A 27,556-nucleotide genomic window follows, 5' to 3' on the forward strand; every position below is an offset into this window, starting at 1 on the left:
GTGCAGCAGGACAACTGGATGGTTTTTTCTCTTAAAGTAAGGGGTGGGGGTCTAATAACTACTTAGGTAGTCTAGATGATGGGTACAATAAAGCCAAAGTTGTTTTCAGAACAGGTGCTGGATTCCAGAATGGGAAGGGAAATTTTACTTAAGGCCGTTCCATTTGCAAGAGACATTGTGCAAAAGGTAAGAGTAAAAAAACCCAAAAAGTTATTTGATGCAGTTGTTACAGTCCAATTTGATTCCCCATTTTCAGGAAAATGGGCGTTGCCGAAATGGATCCTGCGCTACGTCGTGTGCAAGCAGAAATTCAGGATGGGAAGCAGTCAAGCTGACCTGGCAAAGGCTCCTTGCCCGTAACGTTCTTGCACTTCCACTTAAAACAAACATTCCATGGCATTCTATGGAGCAGGGACTGAAAAGGACACTAACCCCTCGGTCTTTGCAATCCTGCTCAGATTCCCCCGCCCAACTCTGAGATTTCAGAGAGCACATCCATATGTTACAAAGCTTACATCTGCAGCGCTGAGTGTTAGAGCATGAGGTAGTGGTTAAGAGCGGTGGTTTGGAGCAGTGGAGTCTGGTCTGGTGAACCAGGTTTGATTCCCCACTCCTGCACACGAAGCCAGCTGGGTGACCTTGGGCTAGTCACAGCTCTGATAGAGGTCTCTCAGCCCCACCTACCTCACAGGGTGTCTGTTGTGGGGAGGGAAAAGGAAGGTGATTGTAAGTTGGTTTGAGTCTTCCTTAAGTGGTAGAGAAAGTCGGCATATAAAAACCAACTCTTCTTTGTGCCGACTGCTAGAAGGAAAGACAGAGCCTAAACATACATTAAACTCCTTTCCTGAAAAATGAGAACTGAGGTTTTCCAGATGCAGACTTTTATGCCCAATATCAATATTAGATGTCCAATATCTGTGCAATCGTATCCTTGAGGCATATTTCGCTGTTGGCCAAGAGCTCAAGTTCTCCTGCCTGACTCATTGCTGCATTTCTCAGATGGGGGGAGGGAGAGAGAAAACAGTCTTCTCTTAATGAGAGAATGTGTCAAATGTCCATAGGAAACTCGCAACAGCCAATCAATAGTTCACAGATGTAAGATGCTGTATGATCGTACAGAATCAACAGCGTTTAAAAATATTTTTGAATTAGCTTGCAGTTTCTATTGCCATCCGGCGGCTGCCTTCGATTGGGAATGTTCAACACGTTTATGAAACCGAGCCCAGTTCGAACTTGCATATATTACCTTGGATTAAAATGCCCACAATACCATGAATCTCTGAAGACATGAAAGGTTTTTAATAAGGCAGCTAATGGGCTCTCTCAGAGATGCAAAGAACAAAGGCACTCCCAGTCTCACAGTTCTGTATGTACACAGCTATACAGGACTATTAAAATACACAGTTAAAAATACCAACTTCTCTGCATTACTCTGGAAGATACACTTCTAACATGTCGAAGAACCAAAATTAAAGCAATATATTTTTTTATTTCTCTTTTTAAAGCTATTTACAGAAAAGATAAGTGCCACCAAGCGGCTGTCAGATCTGCCAGAAAATGTATGCGTTAAAGAAAAGCTGGATTTATATATTTACAGGGTTAAAAGGTGTCGAAACAGTTGTAATAACAGGAAAAAAATAAGTGTTTATTTTGGCTTCTAAGTATAGTAAATTCCCCTGATTAAAGCCTGTGTCAGTTAGGATCAAGAATGCAGTATGTACATCTACACTCGGCAGATGTACATGTGATGTGTGTGTACCCCTAGGAGAATGATGAAAAATGGAACAGAGGCTACAGTTCATTCAAGCAGCCTTTTATCGAGGAAACTGCTCTTTGCTTTGTGGAAGTGAGAGGAACTCAGAATATCTGCCAAATAATTTAAATTTGCCCAAGCAGCAATGGAACAGACATGGCAGTTGCCCTGTTCTTTGAAGCTTCCCCCTGCCAGAGAATCAGTTGCTTTATTAACTTTATGAATCATCAGGGAAATGGCCGTTCCAGGATTGTGGTTTAGTTGCCGCTTGGATTGTCATGATGCATCTCTGGAGTATAGGTAAGCAGAACCACCATGACCCACAGATGAAGCAACACCTGGCAAAAGAGAAATGGGAATCAGGAAACCACAAGTAGCAAATACCACTGATTCAGAGCCGCACAGTTCATAAGGAGCACCACACAAGCAGGGGCTACTCTGCCCGCTGAGCACAGCATTGAGCTACATGCTTGAGGTGAAACTTCCTGTGTGAACACATAAAACTGCCATATACTGAATCAGACCCTCGGCCCATCAGAGTCAGTATTGTCTACTCAGACCGGCAGCGGCTCTCCAGGATCTCAGGCAGAGGTCTTTCACACCACCTACTTGCCTAGTCCCTTTAACTGGGGATTGAACCTGGGACCTGCATGCCAAGCAGATGCTCTACCACTGAGCCACAGCCCCTCCCCTGTGTGCAAATGGAGTTCTGCCCATGATGGCAATAACTGGGGAAGGGGGAGTTATCACACATTCACATAATCTATCGTCTCTGTATTCTATCTGCTCTCTAACGAACTTGCATATACACAGAGGGGTTTGTCTCATTTCATCCTTACAACAACCTTGTGAGGCTGACCAGAATCCAGACTAAGCTTTCCACTCACGCTAGGCACTCCTGACACTGGAACAGAACTTTCCTTCCCCCCGCCCCCACCCACTTGCTGCAGCCCACTGATCTCCCTGAACTGCTGGTAGTGGGAAACGGGACCCTCAGGAACAGCATGAGGAGAAAAATCAGGGGTCAGCAGAAGGAAAGGGGACTTGATGGAAGTTACTCCCCTCCCCTTCCATCGGCAGAAGATTTAGTTTGGATACAACCTGTAGTGACTGGGCCCAAGACTACTATGTCCATTTTATGGTTGAATGAGGATTTGAACTCTGATCTCTCCCGATGTCCAACACTCCACTGGCTGTACATCATACTAGGTCTTTACTTGGTGCAGCGGCCGTAGGTGTACAGAATCTTTACCAAAGACTATGAAAAGTGCTTTCTGTGGAAAAAACCCCCCCACAGTTCTGACTTTTTATTTCCATCTAAAGCAAGAGTCCACACACTTAAATCTGTCGTGACAAAGGCTTTGCATGATTGCCCAGAAAAAAACCGCCCTCCCTGACATGCTCCGAAAAGCCTTTAAAAATGCACAGTGACCCTGGCACCAGGCTCCCGGAGAAAGTGACAATGGTGGCTGAAGAGAGTGCAGATTGGATTGGAAGAAAGGCTGATGCCCCGCTGATCCACTCTGCAGATGCTAACTGAAGCTTAGACACCAGTCTTAAGAACTGTGACTCTTAAAAGCCGTTGATTGGGGAACAGAGGGGCTGTGAATAATTTGAACAGTAGAGGGAAATTGACAGGGGCCATCTGATTTAATATTCAGAGGAAGCTGGGAGAAAAGATGTAGGATAAAAGGGTCAGTCTGAAATGTTGGTTCTGCCCAACCCACCCCCACTGCAGCTCCTCAGTATCCTGAAGCCCAGTAAAACGGCACCCCTAGATCCTCAGCATGTTTTCTCAAGAAGACATTTCTACAGCCTGAGAGTGTATGATTTTAGTTCTGGGAATATTTCAGTACGGAAGCAGAGCAAAAGGGGTTTCTTCTATAAATATAAAATTTACCTCAGCTAACCACAGACTTCTCTTCCCTCTAGTGGAAAATGGTGGGAATTTGTACATACATTTTGGATTTCCCCCCTCTCTACTCAAAAAATAAAAACACATACAGGCTTGGATCCTGCCAAAAATATCTGCTGATTGAAGGGTTTCTGTTAGTGAAGCACAATTTTCTCATGTTCCCCCTTCCCACTGCAGCCCCAAATGCCCCCGGAAATACTTCTCTCAGGGGGACAGCCCCAGGAACAGGCTGAGGGGAGAGTCAGAAGGCTGATGCAGGAGAGGGGAACTGGCAAAAATCCCCCCACTTCCATCTGCAGAATTTCTCCACAGGATCTGACCCATATTCTTTTCAGGGGACTATCACAGCAGGAAAAAACTCTACCTCTACAGACAGTAACCACTACTCTGGGAACACCAGATTTATAAAAAGCTACACTTCACAGACAGACCCCTGCAAATCTATAAGAAGTGACTCCCAGGCATTGCTGAAGCATGTCAAAATACCCCAAAACATGAACTGAACTAGCATGCTGGCCCAGATGGTCTGGGACAACAGTGTAAGTGAGGCAGGATGACACCAGACAACATGGGAGCAGTTCTGACCCCGCAAGGCAGGATGGGGAAATATGTGGGCCTCTCTGACTGCTTTTCCACCCTGGCAGAGCAACATTGACAGCAGAAGCCTAACATCTAGCAGTAAGGACTAAAAGAAAAGGGCATTTTAGATCACCCTCCCCAATACACACACACGTTTTTTCCCTTGCTGCAGCAAGAAAGAGCCAGGAGCTTCAGATTCTCAACCTACCCTGTGTGAGGAGAAGCCCACCCTTAAAGGATGAAAATAAATAGTGCTCCCTAGCCCTGCTTACTAGATGGCACACTTTGGGGGGGGGGGCTACTCTCCTTAAGGACTACTCTCCTTATAGCCAATGCTTGAAAGAAAAGCAGTAGCAGCAGCTTCCTCTAAGGACTGGGGGAAGAGGGTTTGAGTCCCCACTCCTCCACATGAAGCCTGCTGGGTGACCTTGGCCTAGTCACAGTTCTCTCTGAACTCTCTCAGCCCCACCTAACTTGCAAGGTGTCTGTTGTGGGAAGGGGAAGGGAAGGCGATTGTAAGCTGCTTTGAGAGTCCTTAAAGGTAGAGAAAAGCAGGGTATAAATACCAACTCTTCGTCTAACATCTGCCATAAATTTGTCTTCCAGATCAGGGCTCAGTAATCTCCTTTCAAAGTGTGCTGAAATGCTAAACTTAACTATATCTCATTTCTTCTTATGTATGCCATTCACTGCTTGACAGATCAAGATTACAGATGATGCAAGAAAGGCTAAAAGTGCGACACTCTTAAATTCATCAAACATACTCACCATATAAATGATTACAAACACTCTTGCAATGGGATACCGTCGTAGAAAGATTCCTAATCGGATGCTGTAAGCAAGAGAAACATAGCCATTAGAGAAAGAAACATTTCTTTTCTTGCGTTTTCCTTCATGGAAGCAATGAATCCCTTAGTTATTTTCTGGATTCTATTTATGCCCTTCAATAAAAGCCAAAAATCTATTCTTCCTTTGGTGCCTCGTCACTGGATTTTTGTTTAAACTACGCACAACAATTTAAATTCATTTACAGTCTGCCGTTACCTCCAACCCTAACCTTTAATGGACCTTGCCGTAGACTTTACTCCATTGGAAGCAACATGACACTGCAACGCAAGTTTCTGCATAGCACCGATCATTTAAGAAATATAAATTAGGGAGAAGATTCTTTTTTTGTTATATTATCAAAGGGCCTGGAGAAACGGCCGATAAAATTGACCCCTCCACCACTGAACATCAATTACTAAGGTGTGAGAGACCAAGAAAAGGGAAGCAGATTAAGATAGCATTGAAATACCTGCTTCAGGCAGAGTAGAAAACCAAAGTAAACCTATAAAATGAAGTTTACATCTTATACCAAGTCATACCATTGGTCTAGCAAAGTACTCCTTTGAGTGACAGCAGATCTCCAGCATCTCAGGTCAAATTCGGTCGGGCACATCACCTTCTATCTGATCCTTTCAACTGGAAATACTAAGAGAATTGAAGCTGGGATCTCCTGCATGCAAACCAGACACTCCACAAACAGAGCCCCTCCTCATTTGCTCACAGGGAAAACAACAACAACAAAGCCCACAAATGGTACCATATCCTCACCTGAATTGATCTATACTGCTGGCAGCTTTGCGGACTCTGCCATACATTCCTGCCATGTTAACGTCGATGTCACTAAAAAGAACAGGAACGTTTCGCATGCGAGTGCCTAGATAAAGTTTTTTTTAAAAAAAATAGTTAGTATTAGGTCTTTGGCATACAAATTTGCTAAATGAATGAATGAATAAATAAATAAATGGCAACAGAAAACCAATTTATCAGCAGTCATGAATATTAATCACCCTTACATACGTTTTTAAGAGTTTGCTGATATTCTTGTAAACTGGCCTGTGGGTTATATAGTGCCACAACAGAAATCCCTACAACATGGCAACAAAGGAAGCGTGTCCTGAGTTCACGCATAGACAACCTTTGTATCTTCTCAACTTCACAATCCACCCCTGCTGAAAGAGGAAGTAGAAGGCCAGGCCAAGAAGATTCTGGTATAGTAAATTAGCATGCTGCCTTTGTGCACAGACAATAGCATTGCGAAAACAGTAATAACCACAACCTTCAGCAGTTCATTCCAAGACACTTTTTTGTGCCGTCAAATTACCATCAACTCATGGTGACCCCAGGATCACAAAGTTTTCAAGGCAAGAGATGAACAGAGGTGGTTTGGCTGTCACCTTCCTCTGCATAGCAACCTGTCTTCCTTGGTGGTGTCCCATCCAAGTACTAACCATGTTCAACCCTGCTTAACTTCAGAGCTCTGATGAGATAGAAGTAGATTGGCCTATCACGCTGCAAGACCTTACTGGAACAAAGACATTTTCAACCTACTGCAGAAGGTCTCGAGATGTTAATTGCACCCTCCTGGGGAAGGGAGTTTCACAGGTTTGAAGTGGCAGTTGAAAAGGCCCTCCAGCAAGCGGCTGGTGACAGAACCTTGGGAAAGGTGGTGGTCCTGCAGGAAACCCTCCCACCTTTAATCTCAAAGATCAAGCAGATTGAGATGAGTGGGAAAGTCCTTCAGATCAGTTGGGGCTGAATATTAAATCCAAAACATGCTGGGAAGGTGGTTGGAATGCATAAGCCAGACTTGCCCCCACTGTTGCTGTGGTCAACTGTACTCGATACACTGGCTCCTGTCTTTGTGGCAGCTGCTGGACTGGATCCACTTAACATCCAGCACTGTGTTATCGTAACTGTGTCCAGACAGCAAAAGTCAGAAGACCAATGATTAGAACTGAGCAATATCTAGTGATGTGTGGATCTTATCTCATATTTGATTGGAAAAGTGATCAAGAAGGGGAAGGTTCTGGTTAAGAACGTAAGAAAGGCCAAGGTGGATCAGACCAAGGTCCATCATGTCCAGCAGTCTGTTCACACAGTGGCCAACCAGGTGCCTCTAGGAAGCCCACAAACAAGATGACTGCAGCAGCATTATCCTGCCTGTGTTCCACTGCACCTCATATAATAGGCATGCTCCTCTGATCCTGGAGAGAATAGGTATGCATCATGAATAGCATCCATTCTGACTAGTAGCCATGAATAGCCCTCTCCTCCATGAACATGTCCACTCTCCTCTTAAAGCCTTCCAAGTTGGCAGCCATCACCACATCCTGGGAGTTCCACTCCTCCACATGAAGCCTGCTGGGTGATCTTGGGCCAATCACAGTTCTCTCAGAACTCCTGACCTGGGGTCAGAAAGCAATTTTCCTCCAGGCCAGACTGGCCAGGGATCCTGGAGGGTGTTTTTTTTTTTGGGGGGGGGACATCTTCTGGGCATGGAGTAGGGGTCACTGGGGGTGTGGGGAGGAGGTAATTGTGAATTTCCTGCATTGGGCAGGGGGTTGGAATAGATGACCCTGAAGATCCCTTCCAACTTTATGATTCTCTCAGCCCATGAAGGCAGGCAATGGCAAACCACCTCTGAATGTCTCTTGCCTTGAACTCTCAACGGGGTCTCCATAAGTCAGCTGTGACTTGACAGCACTTTCCACCACACACGTAGTCTCTGCCATGGAGAATGCTTCCTCTTTCACTAAAATTTCCATCTGCACAAGAGCCTACTGAAGACCAATGATCTTGCGCAAACTGAAGGTTAGGCAGAAAAGGAAACATTCTCCATGGCAAAAACTATCTAGCACGCACAGAAATCCTTCACAGAATCCAAGACATGGAGTTACATGAATGTGCAAGCAAATCTAACACATGGAGTAGGGACAGACCAACCCTCTTCTTTCTTCTATAACATTTTACATGTGCACAAAGGGTGGGGGAGGAGGAGATTTTCACTGATTTCCCCTTCCAGTGACAAATGACCTCTAAATCATTGGTTCTTGTAGGTTATCCGGGCTGTGTAACAGTGGTCTTGGTCGAAGGCTTTCACGGTCAGAGTTCATTGGTTCTTGTAGGTTATTCGGGCTGTGTAACCGTGGTCTTGGAATTTTCTTTCCTGACGTTTCGCCAGCAACTGTGGCAGGCATCTTCAGTGTTACTACTCTGAAGATGCCTGCCACAGTTGCTGGCGAAACGTCAGGAAAGAAAATTCCAAGACCACGGTTACACAGCCCGAATAACCTACAAGAACCAGTGGTCTTGGTATTTTCTTTCTTTCTTTCTTTTTCTTTTTCCAAGACCACGGTTACACAGCCCGGATAACCTACAAGAACCAATGAACTCTGACTGTGAAAGCCTTCGACGACCTCTAAATCCCTCCCCCAGCTATTCCTGGGGGGTCCCCTGAATCCCAGAAGCAGCATTTCAGGGGAAATTTGGTACTGCACGGTGGTAGACATGGACGCTGTTGTCAGAAATCTTTATATCAGTGAAACTTTTAGGCAAGATAGCCTATCTATGGCTTCAGCCAATTTAGTTAAAATACATATATTTATTTAAGCCCTTTTTAGCCTTCTTTACTCTGATAAAAATGGCTGCAGGGGTCCCACCGGCTGTTGTCACTTCCCCATCTTTACCTTCACTGCTGTCAATTCCGGCCATATTAATGGAGGGACCATTTGCTGAATTGCCTTGGACAGCCTTCAGCTGCTGCTCCATTCGCTCCAGCTGGTAGACCAAGGAGTTCTTTTCCGTGCCCAGATTCTCCAGCATAGTCTGCTTCTGAATTAGGGTTTCTGTCAGCTGATGTAGCCTATTTTCCAGCTCAGACTGGCTACTGCTGCTCAATGTTTTGTTTGTTAACTGGAAGGGGGAAAAAAAGAGATACTTGGACAATGGTACAGGGGGATTGATATAAAATCTGTTAGGATAGCAATGGCAATGGATCACACACTACAGAAATGGAGAGGTATTTAAAGGGTTAACTGACTTGCAAAGTTATCCAGTACCCAGAGGGGCTGATGTTGCCTAGTAACTAATTGGGGCTTGCAAGTTTCTTCTTCTAGTTTCTGTTTTCCTTGTTCCTTCCATGGTTGCTGGATCTGCTGCAGTCATAGGGTTGCCAACTCCAGGTTGGGAAATCCTGGAGATATGGGGGTGGAGCCTAGGGAGAGCAGGGATCCCAGTGGGGTACAATGCCACACAGTCCACCTTCCAAAGCAGCCATTTTCTCCAGAGGAACTGATCTCTGCAGTCTGTGGAGGTGAGCCGTAATTTTGGGAGATCTTCAGGCTCCACCTGGAGGTTGGCAACTCTAGCTGCAGACCAGGGGAAAGACGCCTGCACTGTACCTGTTCGTTATCTGTTCTGGGTGTTTGAAAGTTAAGTAAAAGTTTTAATCGAAAGAATCTTCAGCCTGGACTCATTCTTATTTGCAAAGCTGCAACATCTATCGAAATCAAGATGATTTAAATAAACTGGTTTCCTCTTTGTACAAATCCTGACCAAGCAAGGCTTGCCCACTGACTGTTGTAACAATCCAGATCTAGATTTGCTTGCATCTAAATTCATGCAACCTCAAAGAATAACTCAAGAACTTTAGACAAATGGGGTGAATCCAACTATCTTTCCAAGGTGCCTTCCTTCAGTCTAAGCAACCTTCCTCTAACTTAAGTGACTCTTCCTCCTATTCAAACTTTGCTCAGTGGAGTAGGAGGATCTACCCCATAAGGATGGATCCAACTAGATTTTCTCCTGACAAAGAAAAGGAGGGATCCCCACTAATGACCAAAAAAAAAAAGGACTCACTGGATGGGGATACTGGAAGCTGTGTGGGATGGGGGCAGCAGTAAAGAGGGGGATTGGGTATAATTAACTGAAAAATCTAGCTGGATCCAACCCATAGTCTGAATGCCTCCTGCACTACAGAATTACTCCCATAGAGATAAGGGATTCTGTTTTACCAATTGCCAGCCCAATATGCTCAGGGAGATGTCTCTTCCCTACATTCCTCTCCCCTCACCAGCTCGCTTCAATTCCAGGCTAGGGTTGCCAGCTCTGGGCTGGGAAATACCTGGAGATTTTGCTGAGGGACTTCAATGCCATAGAGTCCAATTACTAAAGCGGCCATTTTCTTCAGGTGAACTGTTCTCTATCGCCGGGAGATCAGTTAGTACCTGGAGGTTGGCAACCCTGTCTTCACAACAGCCCTGAGAATAGAATTGCCAGCTCCGGGTTGGAAAATACCTGGAGATTTTGGGTGTGGTGCCTGAGGAGGGCGGGGTTTGGGGAGGGGAGGGATTTTAATGCCATAGAGTCCAGTTGCCAAAGAGGTCATTTTCTCCAGGTGAACGGATCTCTATCGGCTGTAGATCAGCTGTAATAGTGGGAAATCTCCAGCTAGTACCTGGAGGTTGGCAACCCTACCCCAGGCCTATAGGTTGGATCCAAAGGCACCCTTCTGCAAAGATGTTTCTGCTCCAGGGGTGGGGGTGGCAGCTGGTTCAGCAATTTCCATGAATTTCCCACTTGAGCCGCAGCCCTCGCCTTTACTTTATCACACATTTTTCCAAAAGGTTCGCAGAACTGCTTTTTTCGGCAGCACAGAGGGAGAGTGGAAGATGTGGGGGGAGGTGGAAACGAGCTGTTCTGCAAGCAGATCCCTGCTGGCTGCAAATCATTACCTGGTTTCTCAGCTTCTGAATTTCTTCTTCTCTGTCTGATATTCGACTCTGCAACGTATTCTTTGTCCGGTACAATTCTTCTTCAGTATAGCGGAGCTCCTGTAAATATATATATGTACATATATCCAGCAAGAATTATTAAAGAAGTGCTATGATTAAATATGCCACGTGGAAGTTCCCACTACTGGGTTTTAACACTAGATAGTCATTTATTTGTCTGAAGTCTCAAAAAGGGTACCTGAGCTTTCAAGGCTCAAGACGTCAGAGTCATTAAGGTGCTGCAATAGATGTACAGTTCCACTGGGGACCTCAGGGACTCAAAGTGGAGCCACTACATTGGTTTCTTTAAAGGCTCAGGTTTTCACACTGAGATCTCTGTCAGCTATTTTGCTGCATGCCTTTCATGGGGGTCCGCGTGTGGGGACCTGCACAGCAATGCACATATCTATAGACTCTGGGACTGTTGCTGTCTTCATCAGGGTATGAACATGGCCAGGAATAAACCACCACCTTGATCAGAAGCCTTTTTGGAATACCCTGCTCTCTCTGGCACCCTGACCTGGATGGCCCAGGCTAGCCTGATTTTGTCACATCTCAGAAGCTAAGCAGGGTTGGGCCTGATTGGTACTAGGATGGGGGACCACCAAGCAAGTCCAGGGTCGCTACACAGAGGCAGGCAATGGTAAAATACCTCTGAACGTCTCTTGCCTTGAAAACCCTATGGGGTAGTCATAAGTTGGCTGCGACTTGATGGCACTCTGCACGCACGCTTCCCTCTCTCCTTGGAACTTGCTACACTATACGAAAATAAAGCCTTTAAAATAACCCAGGCATCTGCATCAAATGCATGCAGCTTTAATAGTAGGAGGTAGTGGAGAAGTGTTTCAGCGCATCTGGTCCCCAAGGGTACTTCCGCCTGTGTTGGCCCTTGCCTGTTCACCATAATGAACAGGAGCAGCATGGTCTATAGCAGGGGTGTCGAACTCAATTGTTACGAGGGCCAGAGATGACATAAATGTCACTTGGTCGGGCCAGGCCATGCCTCACCAGCCCAGATCGAGGGTGGGGTGTGTGTGGTTGCCTCATGGGCCAGATAAGAGATCTCAAGGGGCCAGATCCAGCCTGTGGGCCTTATGTTTGACACCTCTGGTCTATGGAGTGTGTTTCCCTGGCTTTCCAATATTAGGGGGGGTGGAAAGTGTGGCTTTCTCCAGGACACATCTGTAACTCTGAATGCACATCACAGCACCTGATCAGAAAGCTACCTGGGGTAAGCCAACAGAACAAGACTTTACAAAGTAACATTGGAGGCGTAAACTTAACACTATCATTACAGTCTAGTATTTTTTGTGACCAGTTTTCCTGCTGCCCAGTTTTAGATATTATCAGTGCTGCCTTAGGAAGAAGAGAATGATGTATGGGCCAACTGGCCGAATTCAAAGAGTTAAGACCAGGCTGACAGGCCATGAATTAGCAACCGGTCCCGCACTGAGGCCAGCTCACAAAACCAGATCAGGGATGGGAACGCCGGAGCTAACTAGAAATTTCCCTAGCATGGACTGAACAGGACTGATGCACTGCCTTTGCAGCTGGGAATATCATCACGGTTTCACGCTACAGTGGTCTTACTCTGACATTATTGCTTTCAAATGTAACAAACATGAATAAATCTCTTGAGAGCCAGCATGGTGTAGTGGTTTGGAGTGGCGGACTTTAATCTGGAGAACCGAGTTTGATTCCCCACTCCTCCATGTGAGCAGTGGACTCTAATCTGGAAAACCAGGTTGGTTTCCCCACTCCTCCACATGAAGCCAGCTGGGTGACCCTGGGCTAGTCACAACTCTCTTAGAGCTCTCTCAGCCCCACCTACCTCACAGGGTGTTTGTTGTGGGGGGAGAAAGGGAAGGAGATTGTAAGCCGTTTGACTCTCCTTAAAAGGTAGAGAAACTTGGCATATAAAAACCAACTCTTCTTCATTTTTTTTGAAATCATGAAAAAGGAGATTTGGAAATCATGGAAACCATTACTCTGGACTTTTATTTACTTATCCTTTTGGGAGAGGCTTGTATCAGATGTTTAAACCAACCTTTCCACATCTACTAGAACCTGAAATGTATTAGCAAAGGAAATGAGATGAAGGTACTCATAATAGTAGGTGCCTTGGAGACTGGGGTGTGTGCGTGAATGGATCATGTACTGCCAACATTTTTGTGGCTGGCATGGCGGACGCTCTTACTGCCTACTGCAAGAATATTCAGTTGCCAGAGCTGGTGTCATTTTCAAACCCAGACAGTCAACTATTATTGCCAAGTAGCCAAGTAGGAGATTCAACAGAACTTGCTGGACCACTCTCTTGTGGGCCATTACAAGTCAAAATGGACGAAGGTTAGGGGCGATTTGGCTCACAAAGAAAGATTTGGCTCACAAAGTCAAAGAACAGGCTTTAAATGGCCTGCCTGTCAAGAGGACAGCAGTAACAGAACACCACAGTATGGTTCAATATAAATATTAACCATTATGCAGCCAGCTCTGGAGAACAAATGTGGAACTGTTGCCTTTTCATGAGGGCAGACTTGCTGCCATCTAATTAACATGCAATCCCTGAAAGGAACGGGTAATCCTGCAAGATAAATGGTTCCCATCAGGGAAAGGAAATCAAAACAACTTCCCTCTCACAACACCCAGTCACAGAACTATATACACATTTTTAAATCCCTGATGGGATATTTGAAAACCAGTTTCCAAGTGAATATTGGTGGGCCTCCAAAGCGGGTGAGAGACTGTTGTGAAGAGACTGGCTTGCCTAGCGGTCTCTTGCCTATTCAGAAACATTCGTTCAGGCTGAGGCCTGCAAAAATCATGGAAGTGTCTCCCTCAGAGAACCTGAAGTCAAGCTGACTGTAGTTTCAAAGAACAAGGTAAGGAAGATGGGAGGCTGTATGTATATATGCATGTATGTATTTCAGAGACTTCATTAGGGTCTTGTGCAAAAACAACACGCTGCAGTAGCCATTGTGCCATATGCCTGCTGCAGACCCATTACAGTACCATTTAGTGAGATTCATATTTAAAGGACACGATCCATTTCCCTTACCATTGATCTACATCAAAATGCAATACAGCAGTTTCTTCACATGTGGTGCCCATACAGCAACTGTTTGGGGTGGGCCATGTGGTATACCTCTATACCTGAAGGGGTCTGCCATCAACTACTTTGGACTTTGAAGGCAGGAAAGTTAGCCAATCACAGAAGCACAAGAAGGAACCTCAGCTGGATTCCAGTTCACACTAAGGCTCCCTTTAACACCCATCCTCTTTCTGTGTCTTGGGCTTGATTCAAGCATTTAGGTGTGGTAGCTACAGTCTTTGACAGCTCAGGGAAATTACCAACCACTTGCTCTTGTGTAGCTCCCCTTTCAAGAGTCAGTTTATTAAAAAGTTATAATCTCAACTCATTCCACAGTTCCCGTCGTACAAGACAAATGATCACTTCAAAAAATTTTCCTCAGCACACACTGCAAGTCCTGCAGTTCTTACCGAAATTAGTATTAGAAGCATGGGTGGTGGTGGTGGGGAATGGTGTAAAATCAGATCTCGCTTGCATAAACACAAGGACAGCGAACACGATCGACATACCTGTTTCTGCCTCTCCAGTTCAGCCTCCGCTTCTTGCTTGGCTGTTTTGTGCACGGAGATTTGATCCTGCAAATCCTGGATCTGTTCTCTGGTGGACTCCGCTTCGCTCATCTGCTGTGCTTCCATATCCTACGAATAATTGGCACAATTTCATGAAGCCCCAGTTCCTTGTTATGAGCCTGGCCCTATCGCCTAGTCCCCAACATCTGCACTGTTCCGCATGATCACTAGGGTGTGGGGCCTTGTTCCGCACACCTTATGCTCGCCTCCCTCAACAGGCAGACTGTGAGCCAAGTCAGTCCTACTAAAAAGCGTCTTCAGATGTCATGGACGGGGCCAGCAGCTGTATCCACAGTCATTTGGGTGCCTGTGACATCTAACGGGCCACTCGTCTGAAGGGTACACACAGGCTGAATGCATATCTGTAACCTGAGCTCATCCCCACGCAAATTCTCCTTTGGATATTACAAAGAAGAGTCACCACACTCGCTTGGATCCACTCAGGTGTTTCACAAGAACACATGAAGCTGACTTATACTGGATCAGACCCTGGGTTCATCGAAGTCAGTATTGTCAACTCAGACCGGCTGCGGCTCTCCAGGGTCTCAGGCAGAGATCTTTCACATCACCTACTTGCCTAGTCCCTTTAACTGGAGGTGCCGGGGATTGAACCTGGGACCTTCTGCATGCCAAGCACATGCTCTACCACTGAGACACAGCCCTTCTCCATGGCTCTCCAGGGTCTCAGGAGGAGGTCTTTCACATCACCTACTTACCTAGCCCCTTCAACTGGAGATGCCAGGGCTTGAATCTAGGACCTTCTGCATGCCAAGCACATGCTCTACCACTGAGACACAGCCCCTCCCCTTGGATGGAAAGACTTCTCTCTCCTGCCACAGTCCAAAATGCTACCCGAAATGCTGCTTCCAGGTTGCAGCAGGAAAAGACGCAACAGGGTCACGCTCCGTGTACGGAAATCCTTCTGTCCACAGAAATGATTTGGTGGATCCCAGCCACTGACTGTACACCTAATCTGGGGTAATTAAAGAAAAATCCAAAACCTTTGAGCTTCCCCTCCCATTAGCAATGCCTCAAATTTCTCTGTTGGTAGTTGCTGGCATCCATTTCCATTTTCAGCACCGAGCTCCAGTGAAAGTACACTCACTGCCTCTACATACATAAGATAGTCTCCAGAGGTGAGTGTGAGTTGGGGGGAGACACCTGTTTTCTTGCTTTGAAAAGAAGCAGCTAGCTTTGCAGGGCTTTGACTGTCAAATCCTGGTGTTATTCATTAAACTATTGTGCCCTTTCCTTAAAGGCGGGCTGTACACAGTGCTGATTGGCTGGACCTCATGGCAATCATCAAGCCACTCCCCTTGCCTGACTGGAACAGGTCCCAGAATGTAAAAACCAGAAAGGAAGCTTTTAAAAATGGAGTAAGGTTCCAAACAATCTATTAGTTAGACAGCCATGCAAGCAGTCTGAAAGTAAAAGAGAAAACTAAGTAGACATCCCGTCTGAAGCACTGGGGAGGGGACAACAATCCAGTTTCACTCCAGACCTCGCGCTGCAACAGCGGGAGAAAGGCTACCAAAAAACTCCACTCCTGTTCCTGCTTTCGCATCTGTGGCCCAGGACCTCCAGACATACATGGTCTTCTCTTCATACAATAACCCTACGCAGTAGGCTAAGTTGAGAGGGGGCCGCTGGTCTACAGCCAGGAAGAGATGTGAACCCTAGTAGAAGAATAAGAGTTGTTTTTTATATGCCGACTTTCTCTACCACTTAAGGGAGAATCAAACCGGCTTACAGTCACCTTCCGTTCCCCACAACAGACACCCTGTCAGGTATGCAGGACTGAGAGAGCGTGACTAGCCCACGGCCACCCAGCTGGCTTCATGTGCAGGAGGGGGGAAACAAATCCAGTTCACCAGGTTAGCCTCCACCGCTCATGTGGAGGAGAGGGGAATCAAACCCGGTTCTCCAGATCAGAGTCTACCATGCCAAGCCACCACTCTTAACCACTACACCACGCTGGCTCTCAGTCCAAGTACAGTATTCTCTCTGTAATGCCACACAGGCTCAACTTCTTCTCCTCCAGCCTGATTGGACAGTCAAGGAGAGGGGGGAGAAACACCCGCACCTGCGCTGATGTTATTACCATAGCCAGAGAACTGTTGGCACATCTGCCCGTACCTGGAGCTCCGTCCTCAGCTGCTGCACCTGCCCCCGGAGCTTCTGCATTTCCTCCTTCTGGGTCTCTCGCTCGTGCCTCAGCTCCTCCAGCTCCATGAGGCTGGCTGTTTGGCTGTCCAAGCCTTCAATGCCGGAGCCTTCTTTCAGGCTGTTGATCAACTTTTCTTTAGACTGTGATTTAAGACATAATAATAAGTTAGTACGCCTGCATAACAGTCCCAAGAGTCTATGCTTGATTACGTACGCTACCAGAGCAGAAGGGCTCCCTCTGAATCTGGGAACATCATCTTGAACCCAAGCATGGGCTTAAAGAGGACGGCTCCTCCCTGTCATTTCTCCTCAGCATCTGGGACTAAGGTATATTACTTTCATACATGGAGGTTCCACTGTGCCACCAATAATAGAGGAGTGCTCTGGCATACATCGCTTTTCCGATAAGGCCTAGATTATTCTGCGTGGAGTTACAGTAAATGGCTTCACCTGGAGAATGCGTGTAGCTTTTTGCTTGTAGTCCACCAGTTCTTGTTTAGCAGACTCCAGGTTGGCTTTGGCTACTTTGACTTGTTGCTGAAATTCGTCGGCTCTCCGCTTCTCCTCCGTGCACTTTCTCTCGGCTGCAGTCACGGCTTCCGCCAAGCTCTGACGTTCGGCCTCCATTTTGCTGAGGCGAGCTGAAAACTCATTCTGTGAGGAGCAAGTTTTAAAGCCATTTTTACCACCAAACACACATGGGAGGGGAAAGCTCAAAATATTGTCAATAATAAAGGCAGAACCCTGTCGTGAAGGAGAGTGAAACACTCCACCATAGGGTAAGGAGAGGGGTGCGGACTTTCTTTACTAGAACACTGTACATCCTTTCAGAGGGTAGCAGTGTTGGTCTGCAGTAGAAATAGCTACCAGTCCATTAGCACCTTAAGAGACTAACAAGATTTTGGAGATACAAGCTTTCGAGAGTCAAAGCTTCCTTTGTCAGATACAAGTCCTTGTATCTTGTATCTGACAAAGGGAGCTTTGACTCCCTTTGATTCACTTCCATCCACACATTATACACTTACTTCAGGGATCAGTTTACATAAACATTACTCGGTTATTATAATATTTACTTAAACATTACTGAACCTATCTCTATTTATACTCTAAGTTTATCTTTATCTATAACTTATTCAAAGAACATAGCTATTGTTTTCTATCTCTGTTAAGTTTTAGTCTACACTTTCCAGTTAATATATTCAAAATAGCGTTCCCATTTCTTCTTGTGAATCTTCAATCATTTTTTTCTTTCAGGATGTTGGTTAATCTGGCCATCACCGCAAATTCTTCCATTTTTTGTTGCCACTTTTCTAAGTCCGGAACAGTCTCTTGTTTCCATGATTTCCAAAAATCTTGTTGGTCTGGACTGGAATCTAGCTATATACCCTGTCATTCCTCTAGAAGAGCTTAGGACATTGTACAAAGGCATCATAAATCAGCCTCACAACCACCTAATGAGGCCTGTTTTAAACATGGGGCTGGCAGGATGAAAGAACCTACCTGTGCAATGTTGCACACCCCCAGCATCTTGTTTAAACTGGCCCCACAACCACTGCACATGCAACGTTCACATGCCGGTGTCACACTCATGTGCTAACCCTACGCAAACAGTCTTCATTGCACACATAGTGGCCCTATTTATCCAAGATGCTTGGAAGTGTGTAAAATTGCATGGGTCAGTTCTCCTTTCCCTCCAATGTCAGGTTTCAAATCAGGCTTGAGAAAGCCTGGCTGGGGGGCCAATGACTTGGGCAAAGCCAAGGTGAGAGCTTTAGGGGTGCGTGGGAATTCAAATGTGTTTCTCCCATACCCAACACTCCAGTCCCAGCCTGCGCAGCCCAGGACCCACCAAACTGAGCACAGACTGGCACAACCTCCCAAGACACCCGGCAGGCGGGCACCCATGGCTGGTCAGCTGCATTCAGCGTCTGCAGGCTTGCCTAGCGGCTGCTCTAGTTTCAGCATGCAGAAAACAGGCCAGACAAGGCTGGCCGGGTCATTGGGCACTCGCCACGTAGGGCCCCCGCTGCAGGGCTACAGAACAGCCAGTTGCTGTTTTCAAGTCCCGGCTGGCAAACTGGTATAATCAATTCCCACAGGCCCTCATGACTCATAGGAAGTGGTGATAAGAAAACACAATGTTGCAGATGCACTTTATTTATTGCACAAGTTATTTTGCTATGAGTTTCAAGTTCTTCCTTACCTCCCTCATTCATTTAGCAACAAAAGAAGAGTTGGTTTTTATACCCCACTTTTCTCTACCGAAAGGAGTCTCAAAGTGGCTTACAATAGCCTCCCGCCCCCACATACAACAGGCACCTTGTGAGGTAGGTGGGGCTGAGAGAGTTCTGAGAGAACTGTGACTGGAACAAGTTCACCAAGCAGGCTGCATGTGGAGGAGTGGGGAATCCAATCTGGTTCTCCAGATTAGTCAACCCAGCCACCGAAAAAGTCAACCCAACCAATGAAAATGCTACTCTACTTATGCTGTATCTCAGCATAACTTATGTTCTTATGTACATATGCTGAATCTGAGCCACTGAAACTGAAAAAAAAAAGAAGATTCCCCCACCCCACCCTAAAGGGTCATTAGAGTGCAAAAGAAATAACAGCATCTGAAGGTGTCTTTCTGTGCTCTGTGGGGTGAGCCCTCCAACAGCTAAATGAGTCAGCAGTTCTGCTTTTCTAACCTGCATCTGCTTGTAGCCATCTTGCTCCCGTTTGAGCGTAGACTCTGCATCATGTAGCCTCTCCTGAAGAGTCTGAAGAGCTTGATTGTGCAAGCTGTTTCCTTCACAATTATCCTGTATTATTCTGGACAAGACAGACCTGGAATCAGTAAACCTGACACAGGAGGGAAGGACGTTACTTGTTTTCAAGATAAATCAATAATTTAGGGACCCTTCCAGTGGCCGAACACATGCTTTGCATGCAGAAGGTCCCAGGCTCAACCCCCTACCTTGTCCAGGTCAAAGGCTGGCAGGTGCTGAGCAAAACCTTTCTCTGCCTGAGACCTCAGAGAGCTGCTGCCAGGCAGAACAGACACCTCTAGGCTGGACTAGTGGTCAGAAGTAGCATATATGTTTGAGGTTTTTCTTCTTTAAAAAGTTATGTCAGAATTAATTCTATGTGGTTATTGTGTGTGTGTAAAGAGCTGTCACAGTCCACTTCTGGTGACCCCATAGGGCTTTCAAGGCAAGAGACATTCAGATGGTGGTTTGCCATTGCCTTCCTCTGCATAGCAACCCTGGAATTCCTTGGTGGTCTCCCATCCAAGTACAAACCAGGGCCGATCCTGCTTTAGCATCTGAAATCTGAAGCACTGGGCTACCCTGGGCCATACAGGTCAGACCTGGTTATTATTTAAGCTCTTTTTCTCACAGTGCTTTTTTCCCCAATGGAAAAAATTCCTTACACACTAGAGTTTAGCTCCAAGGGTACTAACGGTATTCTCGTACTTCAATGTAAGCAATCTTCCATTAGTGCAAAGAGTCTTCTGCTGGAGGAACCCTCTAGGCAACCAAGGACAGCCTATTGCCTTGGAAGAAGGTTCCATCATAAATGGAAGCTTTAAATCCAACTTTTGATGCTGCTCCAAAACTAAACCAATACTGAGACAAACAGTGGACTGAACTCACAGCACCACTAAAAGATGTAAATAACTCTGCTTAAGATTGTGCTGTGGCAGCCTGAAAATTCAAAACATTAATTGGAAACATTTTATTAAAAGAAGTTAAATTATTTCCTTGACAAGGGTGGTTTTTGTATGTAGGACCTTTTCTCCCTTCCTTCTATCAAGAAGGAAAAAGGAAAAGAACAATTATTGCAAGCTGACTTGAAATGGTAGACTTTGCAACTTTCGTAGATGGGGAAAAAAATCCCTCCATGGCTCTGACCCTGGGCTTGTACATTAGGCCTCTTGGTGCTTATCATGTATTTATTTATTTAGGAGATTTTATGCCTCCTCTTGCAGTCCTGTTCAGGGCTGCTGTCTTTCCAGTTCAGCTCTGTTGGTCTGCTTCCCACGAGCCTGGCCTTGACTCCAACAAGGTCATAAGTCGGGCTCCCTCTCTTCCTGTCAGATGTGCTTTCATGGCCACTCAAGACTCTGTGATGCAACTTCCCATCACATGCTTGCAGCTCATTGGATCCCATGCTCGCTGGGACTTGGGGAGGGAAAGGCTGAAGACCACTGCTTTAGAGAAAGCAAAGATAGCTTGAATCCTTTATTAGTAAAGGGGTGAGGAGGTTGTTGTATACCGAGATTTTTCCGTCTTCAGGGTTTCCAGCGCTTCGGTCCGTGAATTCAGAAGCTGATCAGCTTCCTGTAGCCTCACTTTCAGGACAGCCAACTGGGAATCCTTGGCAGAGGCAGCTTCCGTCAGATCGTCCACCCGAGCCTGAAGTTCGCGGACAAACCTGTCGTTCTTTGAATTGTCAACATTCCACTTTTCAACTCTTGCTCGGGCATTGTTTAGTTCTGCATAATTCAAGGCAGCAAACGTTAGCGTAATTCAGGAAACCAAATTGATTCAAAGAAATATGTGATCTTCGTAATACACGTAACAAGCTCTAGAAAAGAGCAAGAGTCCAGTAGCACATTAAAGTCTAACAAAATTTCTAGCAAGGTATGAGCTTTCGTGAGCCATAGCTCACTCCTTCAGAAAGCTCATACCCTGCTAGAAATTTTGTTAGACTATAATGTGCTACTGGACTCTTGCTCTTTTCTACTGCTACAGACAGACTAACATGGCTGCCCATCGTAACAAGCTCTGTAAAAGCATGCCAGCATTATCGTCTAAGTAATGCAAGAGGAAGGGGGCTGAGAAAACGGTGGCTCATGAAGGGCCACCTTCATGGCTGAGGTGAGACCAGAACTGGAAGTACCGGATCCGTACTTATAACCTCCAGGTACTAGCTGGAGATCTCCTGCTATTATAACTGATCACCAGCCGAAAGAGATCAGTTCACCTGGAGAAAATGGCCGCTTTGGCCATTGGACTCTATGGCACTGAAGTCCCTCCCCTCCCCAAACCCTGTCCTCCTCAGGCTCCGCCCAAAAAAAAACCTCCCACCGGTAGCAAAGAGGGACCTGGCAACCCTACACACATTCCTCCTCTACTGGAGCTCACAAATTTACTCCTCTACTGGAAATCCCACTAGGCTGTTTGTGAGGGTCTCCAATGCCCCCCCAAGCAGAATTTCAGGAAGGGGAACTGCAGAAGGCTGCAGCTGAAAGGGGAAGCGAGGAAAGTCCTGCCCCACAAGCTTTGCTCCACTCTTGGTTCACTGGAAACAGCTTGTTAGCTTCATACTGTTGACAACACGGCCTTCTCAGCATTTTCAGACATTTCCCTACCTTTTTGAGTTTCAGTGGCTCGCTGTATTAATGCTGCCATTTCTTGGTTCAAAGACTGCACCTCGTTCCGTAGGAGCTGATTCTCCAGTCGGAGGTTGGAAAGCTCATGTGATGCGCTGTCGCTGGGTGCCAGGCTTGGGTTCGCTTCTGCACTTGGTGAAAACTCTTTTTTGACATCCACATCTTTCTCTACGCCAGAACTGGAGCTATCGGGAGTATCTGTAGAAAGAGATGCACATTAAACTCTGCACATTCACTTGATGGCCTACTTGCTGTGCAGAACATATAAACAGGTATACTCAACATATTTTTTTTAAATGTCCTTATTCTAGAGGTCCACAATACCACACAAAAAATACTTAACAGCTCCTCTGAATCCTTACCATAAATAAACCTATGAAGAATTTATCCGGTCTAAGACCACTGAAATGAAAGACTGGAGTAAGCCTCTATAGGATTGCATTGTTAGTAGTCAGGTGTAGATGAAGCCTACACAAATTGTGATCCCCCACCCCAACTTCCACTCAACTAAAGCCAAATAAAGCCAGAGACCTGATAAAACTCTGTGTTTTGATATTTGCCTGGGCCTGCATAAACAGGTGTGAGTAGGTGTGCGAATGTGGGTGCATGTGACAGAGAGAAAAAGACAATACAGCATTTAGAAGGCTACGATACATAACTGGTGTGTTTACTTCCTTACTGCACTTATACCTCACCGTTCTCCTCAACAGGGAACCAAAGTGGCATATATAATTCTCTTCTCCAGTTTATCCTCACAATCACCCTGTGAGGTAGGTTAGGCTGAGAGCATGTGGCCGGCCCAAAGCCAACCAGCAAGTTTCTGTGGCAGAGATCCTGCTCTCACACACTAACCACCGCACCACGCTAGCATGCTGGAGAGACGGTGTGGTGCAGTGGTTAGAGTGTTGGACTATGGGAAGACCTGGGCTCCAATGCTCACTTGCCATGAAACTGAATGGTGGACCTCAGGCATGACACTCCCTGCTAGCCTAACCAACCACATAGGATTGTTGTGAAGCTAAAATGGGGGGAGAGAAGAACCACATATGCCAACCTGAGCTCCTATGAGGAAAGGCAGGATAAAAATGTAACAAATGGATCAATAGGTCAAAGGGTGTGCAGGCCGGGTGTAGGATGAGCGAAACCAGACAAGGCAAGACTGGAACATTTTTCTGCAGCTAAAAAAGCAGTCCAGGTAACTCCCTGCTGCTGATTTCCACCCCCTGATGATGCTTCCCAGCATGCCCAAAGACACTTGGGCCAAAGAGGTTGTCCCCCATATCAATTGTTACTGATAAGATGCACTAGCAAAAAACAAGTCCCAAAGTTGGGTAGTTTTACTGGCTGTGAAAACTGATGGATGCTAGCAAAAAGAAGATCCCCTGCACAGTGACAACAAAAGGCATAAAAATAGCTCCTGTTTGTGTGCAGAACTACCCAGAGGATTGTGGCCTAGCATGTACTATTAACTTTACAGCTTCCCTGAACTGGACAAAGCAGGAGAGTATCTAGTAATAACATAAGCCTGCACCAAACCAATGGGTGGGTTATTAATGCATAACACTGTGGAATTTTGTAACAGATAATTAAGATTCTAATTATTTTAGAAGCACTCATCTGTGTGACCCACTGAAAAGTAAACCATTAAACACTTTTATACAAGGTGGGCTAAGGGGGAAGCGGTTTAAATCGTTGCTTTAAACTAAAGTTTTCCATTTATTATTTAGGTGTTCCCTAAATAAAACTGGATACTATACCCATAAAACATACTGATTTAAAACTGAATAGAGACTTCCTAAAACCTCAGAGGGCACATGGTGTGTTGTGTAAATATTTTAACTGAATGTTTTTGCTACGTTAAAAAGTGATATAAAATAGCTGGGTTTGGATCCAATGACCTGCACAAGACTGACTGATCTTCCCCTGCTTCTTCTCCTTGACAGCAATCACTTCTGATCCTAGGAAAGTTGATCACCAGGGCTGCAGGACCCACATGGAATAATAGCCATGCAGGCCTGTGAAATGCAGTAAGGAGAGGGAAGGGGGCAGAATCACTCCTCCCTCCCTCACCTGTTGGCACAGGGATTCCCCTGTGAGACATCACTGAATCCTACCTAATGCACATTTTCCAATAACAATGCTCATGACCTCAGACTGGATCTCTTTGACAGCCTGAAGCCTCGACAGGGTTTTTTGTACTGGTGCTGGTTGGCATGTCACACCCAGTGTTACTTTCTGCTTTAATTTGTACCTTCTCTTTTCTATCTGCCCTGGCCCACCTCACAAAAGACTAAACCTCAATCAGAAGCAAAAGCTGATGGGTGTGACTGCTCAGGTCACATGAACACATGAAACTGCTTTATACTGAATCAGACCCTTGGTCCATCAAAGTCAGTATTGTCTACTCAGACCGGCAGCAGCTCTTCGGGATCTCACGCTGAGGTCGTTCACATCACCTACTTGCCTAGTCCCTTTAACTGGAGATGCCGGGGATTGAACATGGGACCTTCTGCAAGCCAAGCAAATGCTCTACCACTGAGCCACAGCCCCTCCCCACTGCTCTCCATGAGCTGGAAAGTCCATGCTCTTTGATTGCTAGTTGAATCACTATATAAAATTTGAGTACTGAGCCAATTGCAGAGAGCAGGTAACTCCTAGGCATAATATAGGATAAAACAGATGGATCACAGGATGACATCCAGAGTTCCTTGTAGGTCCTGGCCTCCCATAGCAAGCATAATGTGTGCATGATGTATTATGCTACAGGATGGCTGACATAGCTGTTTTCTGCACTTTTTAAAAAACACATGAAGCTGCTTTATACTGAATTAGACCACTGGCCCATCAAGATTAGTATCGTTTACCCACAGCATTGTCTTTCACATCAACAACTATTCAATCCTTTGTAAAATAGGAGATGCCAGAGATTGGACCTGGGACATTCTGCGTGCCAAGCAGAAACTCTGTCTCTGAGCTACAGCCCTTTCCCTTTTTCTTTACAACGAAAAACCACATTTCATAAGAGGTTCATATGTTCAGTTTTAAAAGCCTTTGTGTTGGCAATCATTTCAAATTTAATTTCAAACCAGGCAAATTTTAAAAGAAAAATGATAGCTTAATTAAAAAAAAAATACAGTTTTTTTAAAAAAATTAGTGTACATCCACCCTGCTCTTGTACAAAGCAAGTAATCAGAAGAGTGAATACAAACAGCTCTACTTATTTAAGATGGGGTTCTCAACTTTGTTGAACCAATGGGCATTTTGAGAACTTTGAGAACAGACAGCAGACACCACTGTGAAAGGGCTGCCATGGAAAAGTGGAACCAATCATGAAATGGCTGTTATGAGGGCTGGGTCCAATCACAAAACACTGGGAAGTTCCAAGACAAGCATGTGCCTACGATGAAAGCAGCTTTTTCCAAATGGTGCTCCCTGAAGAAGTAAAGGTGCCTCTTGGGCTGTTCTAAAGCACCTTCCATTCCACTGAAATGGAAGAAAGCCAGGAGTGGTTCTCTGTTTTGCTGAAGAGACGCTTTGCAGAAAAAGCGAGTCGGCACGATGAAACATATCCATGGGCATCCTAGTGCCTACAGGTACCTTGTCGGGGATCCCTGATTTAAGCATATCCAGTCCCTACATTACATACAGGCAAGATGCCTCAGCCCATACTCAATGCCTACCAATACATATCCATCCTAGGCTGTGCAGGCTCCGCGGTTGGCTTCCTGCAATAAACTCTTGTCCATAGGGCTAGGTGTCATCCCTAGGGCATGTCAGTGACCCTTTCCTACATTCAGTTGTGCAGCACAGTTGAAAGCTACCAACTGGATACAATACGTAGGCGTGCTGTAGCAGACAGAGTATTAAGATCAGGATAGGGGCATCTCAGGTCCAAATTCCCCGTTCAGCCATGACCTGCACTGGGTCCTCTTTGGGCCAGACTCCCCCTCTCAACCTATCCCTAGTATTATTGTGAAGGTAAAATGGGAGGGGAGAACTAGGCACTCCGCCAGGAGACAGAAAGGCTACAAAGGCAGCCCCATGAAGCAGCACCACTCTCTCTGTTGAGGAATCAGACATGGAACAAAGACATGACCCTTCAGGCAACAGACAGCAATCTATCCAAAGACTGGTAGCAGAACTCAAGACATCCTGTTTTATATGCAACACTACTTTAAACATCACAATTGGAATTTACTCCACAGTTATACAACGACATCATAAGGCTACGATCCGTTCACCACCACCACCATACTTAATATTCCTTAATGTCTGTAGTTATGCTTAGCTACCGTTCTGACTCCTGAGGGAAACATCTTCTCCAGTTTTGACACTCTGTGAACTGGCCGACATGGAGCTAATGCTCGAAGTCCGTGAATGATTCTGAGCAGGGGCTGCTTTGCTTTTCTCCCGTCTGAGGTCCATTTTTCCATTTGGTTCTTTTTCAGAGCTATTGAGAAAGTCAAAGAGGAGTTCGTCATTTGGTTCAGATTTTTTCCTTCTCACAAACTGGGAAGACGGTCTGGGTGTGGAAACCGTTTCTGCAGAAGGCAAAGGTTCTACAGACGTCCTGGAAGTCGCTTTCACATTTGCGGTCCCTGCTAGGATGGTTGCTTTCTGGTGCTTAATATTATCTGCTGCGGAAGAGATAAAGCTCGATTTGGATGACATCTGATGTTGTTGGTGGTTCACCTTGGGGTACTCGATGACAGCATCTAAGTGACTATTGCTGTAGGGCCCACTATCTGCAGCGTCTTTCTTGCTTAAAGCGGAGGCGGCTCCTTGATCTACTTTGTTGAGAAGGTCCTCTGCCTTACCAGCAAGCTCGGCAAACCAAGACATTATGGGAGTCAAAGACCAAGACGATATGGAATTAGACCATCAAATGTTCACTCTAGGGGAAAAAAGATACAACAGTGGAAATTTCAGATCATGCCCACACAAAACAAAAATGTTAAGAAACTAAAGAATGTGGTAGATCTTTCCTGTAGGTAACCTCCTTAAGCCTATTTATGACAGCGGTGTTGATCAGACTGTGCCACAGCTGCAACCATTAGAGCTGGAACATAGATAAGGCATGTGCAATGGTATTCCATTCATGATGAAATACATATTATAACTGAAAGGGGGATAGAATAGAATAATGCCATGTAATCTTGTGCAAATGTGAAGGAGGCAATCACTGGTATGGCTGATGGCAGAGGGAAAATGGCTTTTGTGTTCTAGGGATTGGCTGTTGCCGTCATCCACAACTGCTCATTGAAATAGTGTAATCTTGTGTTTACACTTCTCACTGGAAACGTATCTAGTCCTGTGCTACTCACAGCAGCCCTGCCAAGACATACAGTGGATCAACTGTTCCAAAGCCATACTAAATGTTTGTAAGCGGAAATCCCCACAGCACAAAAACAAAACAAACAAAAAGATCCAAATCACATTTGTACACATAAATGCATACCCGGAAACAGTTGTAATTGTTCATATGAACGGGGGGGGGGGGGGGAACC

The 27,556-nt window shown here is 45.7% G+C and overlaps 1 protein-coding gene across 1 annotated transcript; it reads right to left on the reverse strand.

The window, feature by feature from the left end:
* Window positions 1–1,966: 1,966 nt before the first annotated feature.
* Window positions 1,967–26,939, reverse strand: GOLGA5 (golgin A5). Its single transcript, XM_056851012.1, has 12 exons — window positions 26,342–26,939; window positions 22,029–22,247; window positions 20,930–21,149; window positions 19,360–19,483; window positions 17,120–17,323; window positions 16,640–16,810; window positions 14,444–14,572; window positions 10,808–10,906; window positions 8,762–8,987; window positions 5,844–5,949; window positions 5,016–5,079; window positions 1,967–2,091 (listed from the first exon to the last, which is right to left on the reverse strand). Exons 1-12 carry the CDS (start codon window positions 26,889–26,891, stop codon window positions 2,011–2,013), a joined length of 2,193 nt encoding a protein of 730 aa, XP_056706990.1. The 5' UTR covers window positions 26,892–26,939; the 3' UTR covers window positions 1,967–2,010.
* Window positions 26,940–27,556: the final 617 nt, after the last annotated feature.

This window comes from Euleptes europaea, chromosome 6 (genome assembly GCF_029931775.1).
Source record: "Euleptes europaea isolate rEulEur1 chromosome 6, rEulEur1.hap1, whole genome shotgun sequence".
In the NCBI taxonomy this organism is placed as follows: Eukaryota; Metazoa; Chordata; class Lepidosauria; order Squamata; family Sphaerodactylidae; genus Euleptes; species Euleptes europaea.

What these genes read in the sequence shown, in the direction of transcription:
- GOLGA5 (XM_056851012.1), bottom strand. Translation starts at nt 26,891, where the DNA reads ATGTCTTGGTTTGCCGAGCTTGCTGGTAAGGCAGAGGACCTTCTCAAC. An exon ending in AAGCTACACGCATTCTCCAG is followed by an intron (nt 16,811 to 17,119) that starts GTGAAGCCATTT and finishes CTTAAATCACAG; the next exon opens with TCTAAAGAAAAGTTGATCAA. An exon ending in TGTTTGTAATCATTTATATG is followed by an intron (nt 2,092 to 5,015) that starts GTGAGTATGTTT and finishes CTCTTTTGCCAG; the next exon opens with GTGTTGCTTCATCTGTGGGT.